Source organism: Ruditapes philippinarum, unplaced genomic scaffold (genome assembly GCF_026571515.1).
Source record: "Ruditapes philippinarum isolate M1 unplaced genomic scaffold, ASM2657151v2 ctg1714_1_1_1_1, whole genome shotgun sequence".
Taxonomy (NCBI): domain Eukaryota; kingdom Metazoa; phylum Mollusca; class Bivalvia; order Venerida; family Veneridae; genus Ruditapes; species Ruditapes philippinarum.
The window spans coordinates 126,707-135,015 of NW_026852527.1; the positions used below are offsets into that span (position 1 = coordinate 126,707).

At 29.6% G+C, this 8,309-nt stretch overlaps 1 protein-coding gene across 1 annotated transcript; it reads right to left on the reverse strand.

Annotated features, from left to right (window-relative positions):
* Positions 1-1,396: 1,396 nt before the first annotated feature.
* Positions 1,397-8,002, reverse strand: LOC132716184 (uncharacterized). Its single transcript, XM_060699394.1, has 3 exons — positions 7,957-8,002; positions 4,929-5,025; positions 1,397-4,043 (listed from the first exon to the last, which is right to left on the reverse strand). Exons 2-3 carry the CDS (start codon positions 4,999-5,001, stop codon positions 3,373-3,375), a joined length of 744 nt encoding a protein of 247 aa, XP_060555377.1. The 5' UTR covers positions 5,002-5,025; positions 7,957-8,002; the 3' UTR covers positions 1,397-3,372.
* Positions 8,003-8,309: the final 307 nt, after the last annotated feature.

An 8,309-nucleotide genomic window follows, 5' to 3' on the forward strand; every position in this document is an offset into this window, starting at 1 on the left:
TATTTGATTCATACACCTATGCAACAAAGTTTTTGTGCAAAATATTTTAAATCTCTAGAATATTACGTAAAAAAGAACATTTTACAAATTTCTGTAAAAAGCAATGACAGTCCATTAAATTTATGTGTATGTCTGAAACAATCATCACTTTCTAAATGTTCTTGTTAGTTGGAAAAATAAATTTTGAGTTACAAAGTAAGGATAATTTTAATATTTAAAATCAAGCAAAGAAATATGTATAAATTTAAACTGAAACATGAAAAAACTGAAATGTAACACCATTACCGCGATTTACATGATGACATACTGTTTTCAAAATAGCCGACATATGGTCTACGTTTGGTCCATTAAAATTGACTGAATATATAATTGCTGTTTCCTTGAGTCATTAAGCAGAAAATACCTATATGTTATAGATTATGACAATTTTTGTACCATAAGTTTCATTTGTTGTTTTCTTTCTGGTTTCAAAGCGTTAAGTACCGTGAACTAAGAGGAGCACAGTATACCTAGAAAAGACTAATCTTCAAGAAATCGATCGGAAACTTCGCAAAGCTGTTGATTTTTTGTTGTGAATATTTCGAAGGGACCAACTAAAATATTAATTAAAATCTGTCATCTTTTTGAAGGATATGTGTGTGCAAGTGTAGGTGTTTAGATGCATTCCTTTTTGAGTATACCTTATTTGTAAAGCCATACACAATTTCAACTAAATTTTGATATGACTGTTATAGCAATGATAGTGTGTAAAATTCTATCTGAGAAAAAGTTTATTAGGCTTAAGATAAACATATCAAAAGAAAACAACACTACAACAAAGTTATAGACAGTATAGAGCTTTTATTTCTTTTTTTATTTCCTAATGGATTACAATAAAGAAGATTGTAGTATTTTAAGCACATGTAATGAATATAATAACACATCTAAAGCATAAACACAATTTCTTTTAAGGTGATAAATATTTTCTTAATAATATATAAAATGAAATTTAGACGTAATGGTGTTTTGATATACCTTCAGATTTAGATGAACCTTTTTCACATGAATAACATTGAATTTAGATTATACAACATGATATATATACAAAGATAAAACAAGAAACAAATATATCTAGCATAAATATCAGAAAGTTTTGTACCTAAATAAACAAAGCAATACTATACATTCCTAAACGACAAATCCAAAAAGAATTTTTCTCAATGCAGCTCGTCGGATTTACAAGCCGTATTTCATTTATATTCAAGTTGGATTGTCAAATACACAAAACAGAATTGAAATTAGTACTCAATAAATATATATTAGTCCTTCCATAAATGGCCTATCTATAATTTATAAAGCCAAAAAGAAAAATCTGACATTGTACAATTATTATCAGGTGATCGCAAAGCTGTTGCAAGTGAATATTTCGAAGGGACCAACTAAAATATTAATTAAAATCTGTTATCTTTTTAAAGGATATATGTGTGCAAGTGAAGGTGTTTCGATACATTCTTATTTGGGCATACCTAATTTGTTTTCTTCCAAAGAGGCATATAAAGTCATACACAATTTCAGCTAAATTTTGATATGACTGTTATAGCAATGATAGTGTGTAAAATTCGATCTGAGAAAAAGTTTATTAGGCTAAAGATAAACATATCAAATATACTATTTGTAAAAGAAAAGAACACTACAAAAAGTTCTAGACAATATAGAGCTTTTATTTTTTTTTTATTTCCTAATGGATTACAATAAAGAAGATTGTAGTATTTTAAGCACATGTAATGAATATAATAACACATCTAAAGCATAAACACAATTTCTTTTAAGGTGATAAATATTTTCTTAATAATATATAAAATGAAATTTAGACGTAATGGTGTTCTGATATACCTTAAGATTAAAATGAATCTTTTTCACATGAATACTATTGTATTTAGATTATACAACTAATTAAACTTGCAGCAACGCGTATAAATTCTTGGCTAACATATATACAAAGATAGAACACGAAACAAAATATATCTAGCAAAAACATAAGAAAGTTTTGTACCTAAATAAACAAAGCAAACTATTCATTCCTAGACGACAAATCCAAAAAGAATTTTTCTCAATGCAGCTCGTTCCAAGTCGGATTTACAAGCCGTATTTCATTTATAATTCAAGTTGGATTGTCAAATACACAAAACAAAATTGAAATTAGTACTCAATAAATATATATTAGTTCTTCTCATCCATAAACGGCCTATCTATAATTTACAAAGCCAAAAAGAAAAATCTGACATTGTACAATTATTATCAGGTGATCCAAAATGGATCGCAACATGTGACAATGGATTAATGTTACAATTCCTGATACCAAACATAAGTTTATTCATTTTGAATGATACATTTTGATTGACCTACATACTGCTTATTACAACTTTTACAGTTATAAAATGTGAAGTGCAGTTAACATCATTATAAAAATCAAAATATCGACCTGTAATTCTGCTATTAAATTGTGAACTTACAATTATATTGTTACAATGTGTTCATGTACTTACATTTAAGTTTAGGATCAAATTAGAAAATGCCCTATATTTATGGACGTCTATAGGCTAGAAAAGACATGAACTTGTTATGTTAAGATTTAATACTTTCTTTAACAAACAAAAGCAATAGATCCAAATATTTTTTAAGATTTCAATAATATTAGGCAGAGATGTATTAAAATATACAGTAAATGGTATTACTGAACAAGTACTTTTTTGAACAGGACATTTTAATATTTAGCTATAACATTTCTATTGTACATAACCGTTCAAGTTAACTGTCGCCTGTAATTGGAACATATAAAATAAACATTGTCACTTATAGATGATTGGGTGTCTTTAACTATTCATCAATTGAAACAAAAACACAATTTTTAAGGGCTTTTAGAGTCACATTTACACGGTGAAAAATAATGATAGACTAAGTAAAATAGTGAGAAATAGTGTGTTAAAACCTTTAAATTTCAGAACTACATAATGAAGAATGAATGGAAATTAAAGTAAGAAGTTCAAACTGGATTCACTCGTTAGATAAGTTTCCTTAAATAGGCTAAATGATGTAATGTTGTAAAGTTTTGAGTAAATAGTTGTGTGTTATAATAACACTAGTGCATTAGTATATACATTACAATAAGTGTTTTACTTTATACGTAAATACTTAGATGTTATTTATTATTTGAATAACCTAAGGACAGGTTCGTTTATGAGAGGATATTAGGTGAACAGATATTACATCTTTGTGCACAGGAATACAGAAACCCGAGATCGAGAATCTTGGCATCGTCGATCGTATTTAGAGTTTCCGAGGAAAATGTTATAGCTGCTATTTAAGAATAAGTGTTCTTCTTGTAACTAAAGATCAATCAAACAACTTCGGGAAACACGGCAGATTACCAGGGCCCCCAGGCAATGAATCATCAGGACACGTTTTAGTGCACCTTAGTTTTGAGTTTAACGCCTCAATGGTTGTTTTATTACACTTCGTTTGATTCATTTCAACTATGGATTCTTTATTTTCTATTTTGTAGTTAGCTGCTTGTTCTGGATTTTCAATGCTGGTTATAGGGAAGTTAGGTGTAGAATTTATGTTATTGGAATTACTTTCAAAATCGTTATAAATTGATAAATTGATGCTTTCAAATTCCAAAGGACATTCAACAACATTAATTACTCTTGGCGGCACGCTGAAAACTTGCCTTTGTGTGTATTGGTAAAAAGGTGTGCCGTTGCGCTGAAGAACACAACTTCTCTGTCCAATTTCTGTCTCGTTTGTCGTCTGTATACTTCGTACATATCCTTTTATATTAAAGAAATCCTGATTTTGATTTTGATAATATTCCGGAAATGTACTATTAATACTGTCCGCATTTGTTTGCTTATATTTATTTGCAGGTTCACATCGTGCGTATGTTGCAAAATCCGCCCCAAGTGCAGATTCTGTTGATGGTGATATCAAGTTTGGTGTGAAGCCAACTTTTGGTCTTACTTCATCGATTTTTGATTTAGGCTCCGTCACTGGCATACACTCAACTAAAATGATTTACAAAAAAATCATTTTATTTTCTTTGAAATACTTTGAAAGTAAAGTACGTTATGCAAAATATAATATTCTAACACTATCGGAAATTTTCTATAGAAACAAAGAAGGCCTGAAGCGTGCACTATTCTACAACAATGCACTCGCCGTTCTTATTATCTACCTGTGTTTTTTCACATTGAGGGCGCCATTTTGTTTGAAAAATCTAATAAATCAAAAACAATTTTTTGTTTATTTTGTTGTGAAAACTATCTAGAATGAAAGAAAATGATCTAACTAAGAAAATTAATCCGAACACCAATATCTTTAATTCAGTCGTTAACGCTATACAGACGTTTAAAATGTTGTTTACGTGACGTCACAATGTAGCGTCAAACAGCACGTGCAAAACAATCAAATCAAGTACGCTATTTTAATGTCGCAAACGAGTTAAGTTTTACATTTATTTCACTTTTGATAATTTGTATTTCACTTGAAAAAATTATAGAGTGAAATAAAATAAACAAACAAAGTTTTATCAACGTTTTCAAAATTCGTTATTCTCAAAATGTTTCTACACACGGTAGATTTAACGACAGTTTTTTCAACCCACTGGAACGGCCTTTAAAGCACGTTTCTATTGGAAACTCTGAGGCGAAAACAAATTTAACAACCAAACATAAAGTCCAACTTTAAAATAATAATTATATTTTTTCTTGACGTGTTAGAATGGAAATAGATATTAATTCTTCGTTCAAATGCTTTGTAATTAATCACTCAGGCCTATCGGCCTTTGTGATTATATTACTACGCCGTGCATTTTTCTACAACAATGCACTCAGAATTGATGTCTATTTCTTAAACAATTTTAAAGAGGTTAGAAAACGACGTTTCCTTACCACAATTAATGTCAGACATTTCTTCGTTAGTTGATGTGGTCGACTCTTCATCTATACTTCCTGACGGGATCATTTCAGTATCTGGTTCATTTAAGTCCTGGAAATTGATATTTAGACTTAAACATATTTAAAAACTTTATATATTTTTATAGTATATATTTTGTTTTGAAGTGATACACTTTTAACATTGAAGTGGAAATCTTATGACCAAACAATCAAAAAGTTTAACTTATTGTCATCTTAAGGTATGAGCCCGCTAATAGGCACTATAAGGAACTATAAAATTGACAACATAGGTCAGTTATATACCTTAAAAGACACAAAAATGCAAAATTTAAACAAAGTTTACCGTATGGTTTACGAGTTATTGAGATTTTTCTTAAGTAAAATTTGGCTATTAGAAGGGCTCTGTTTCAGAAATGAGAAACTCTAAATATTCTATTATATAATCATTATGAAAATATGTTTTCCTATAGAACATTTTTAAGAAACAAATAATAGCATTCAGCTTACAAATGACCCAGCAAAATTATTTTTTCTACTCAAAATGTTTGAAATATGTATATAAATGTTACCCTACCCCACCCATTTTAAGTAGTTGTTTGATCATTTTTCTACTTGGAGGGCCTTATTCAAAATATCCCTAAAATTTACTCAAATTTTCTTAAACGTATATTGGTTGTGCTTGTCAAATATAAAATGCTTTTTCCGTCTTGTTTTTATTTTATTATACTTTGAAAATATCAGGTTCCATATTTGATAATAAATTTGGCACAATTTAGCCAATACATACCAATTATAATGGAACACTTTTTTCTCATCAAGAGTGTTCTGAGAGACACAAATACTTTTCAAAGAAAAAAAAGAAAAAAAAGTTGCCTCTTCTGGGGCTTGAACCCGCGCCCCTCAGTTTCAATGCAGTTGACAGCAGTTCTAGCCTATTTGAGTACTCTTCAAAGTGGAGGTAATGCATTAGGTGGGTCATACCTTAAATAATTATTATGATTTATTTTATGCTTTTGAGTGGTGGATAACTGATTTATCCGTGAACATTATATTTGATTATTTCGGAGTAAGATTTATCAAAATATAATTCGCACTATTCAATAAAGAAAGTACTTTTTAACGATTTTGGACATGTGGTACCTCACTTTCTGTTTGTTTTACAATTCCGACATAATCAGGAAATTGATAAAAACTTAAATTTCAACTCTATCAAGGATAAAACTTCAATTCATTCAATCTACTGATCACCAAATATCGTTTTGATTTAATTCATAACAGTCTAAAAATTACACTTACTTCAACAAGCCATAACGGTAATGCAGTATGTAAAAGCCATGGCAGTCAAGATAAGTAAATAACCCAGCGTTCGTAAGACAGCCTTTCAAAACAAACCATGCTTTTCAAATTTCTAGTCGCTTTTTCAAACCTTGGATTTGTTTCTTTCTTATTAATAGATGTAAAATTGTCGGATTGAATTAAATTACCTCCAATAAACACATTTTATTCTTTCCTTTAAAAAAAGGTGGTCGCTTACATGGCTTAATATATACTTCCGCCATTTCGCGGATCTGAGGTCTGCATTGTTTAACTTTTCATCTTCTAGAATTGTTTGTTTTCATTATTAAAACAAAAACAAGCGATCGTTTAAAAAACATAATATTATCGCCATTTAACTCTGATTCTTGAACTTATCTTTTAGCTTTATACCATGTATTTATGAGAATTTGTTTGAAATTGAGGCTACCAGTGGGGAAACAGATTTTAAAATTTAAGCCGATATTGAAAAAATTTCATTTAAACTTGTATTTAAGCATGAAATAAAAAGGATATTTGTTTGCATGTTGTATAAGATGTAATTTCATTTCATATTGTAAACTTCAAAAACAGTCGTGAGAATATTGTTTTCAAATCTCACTCGATGAAATAAGATTTATTCTCACTCTCAGAAACAAACAAATATCTCTTATATAATATAGGGAAAATCATTTCAAGAGACGACGTTCAAAGAAAATGAAACTTATTGCTATCGTTATACATAGCTTCAATGATATCTAGATGCAATTTTAAACATTGGTTCAAAACATAGAGGAGGTTTACACCTAATTAGTAAGTTGGTAAGGTATCCTGTTATTACTAATTTTACAAAACGTTTGTTTAAAGCTGCAATTTTTTCAAACATAGATTTGTTCTAAAACAACGAAGAGAAAAACAATTATTTGATCAAACGGAAGAAACAAATACAAGAAAATTCCAGTCAAGGATTAAAACCACATCCCATGTTCACTCATTGGATACTGGTTTCCTAGCAGTTTCCGGCCACAAATCGCACTATTTAACAAATAAAATAAAAATCAGTCTACGGAGGGGTATTAAACTTTGACAGGACAAAACTAGGTACCTGTTCAGCATTGCCATGTGTTTAATGTTGCACTTCCATTTTACTTTTAAATTTGAATATAGGCCTGAAATGTAACACCTTTTTTCACCTTTATTCAAAAATTCATAGCAGTTTTCCGGACCATTTTTATTTTGAATATAATTCAGTTTACCATAAAGCAATGTTTAGATGGTTTAATCAGTCAAACAGAACTTCCCAACCTTTTCTGTGTCGTCTGCAAAAATATTTTCTGAAGTATTGATTTACCGAAAATGGGGTCTTAGTTATTGCGCATGGATACTCAAACTAGAATTACTCAGGTGTTGCTTATTTTTGAAAGTCGCAAGTTCTTTTATGTAACTTTAGATAACAGGCAAAAATTCAAAACAAATAAATTGTTGTACTATTTTAAATGCTGTTTAGCATAGAAAACAAATGTCTCTCTGATTGATAAAGTAATGTTAATGCCTTACTGGTAAAAATAGACTCTACTGGACGAAAATGATAAACGGCCGGAAAACTGCTAGGGGACGGAAACTGCTAGGAAACCAGTATATAAATATTATTAAGAGAGGACTTTTTACCTTAAAGTATATTGTATCTTTTTTACTTGTATTTGTATTTGATTTACATATAAAAAGTTACCTTTTCTTGTGATAGTTGAAGCAACCTGTAACAAAGAAAATGATCATTTCATTATCCGATCCTACATAATTATGCGACTTACTTGCGATTTGTACAATATATTTTAGAAGCAAAATGTGATTTGTCATTTGTTACCAACATAAACAAATACCTCCAGCGTTGGAAATTAACCTACATAACGACATTGACCGCCGGCTAAATCACAATGGCTCTAAACTTCATAGTTAATCGTTACCTTTAGGCTTAAATGTAACAACTAACTCACACAGGTAACAATAAACACAATTTCTAAAATTCAAAAAATCTGATTAAAGTTGAGATCTACAGTAACTTCTCTTATTTAGATTGATTGC

Excerpts from the sequence above, each read along its gene's own strand:
- LOC132716184 (XM_060699394.1), bottom strand. The coding sequence starts at position 5,001 with ATGATCCCGTCAGGAAGTATAGATGAAGAGTCGACCACATCAACTAAC. Across the intron at positions 4,044-4,928 it reads AATGTCTGACATTAATTGTG|TTGAGTGTATGCCAGTGACG; the intron begins GTAAGGAAACGT and ends AAATCATTTTAG.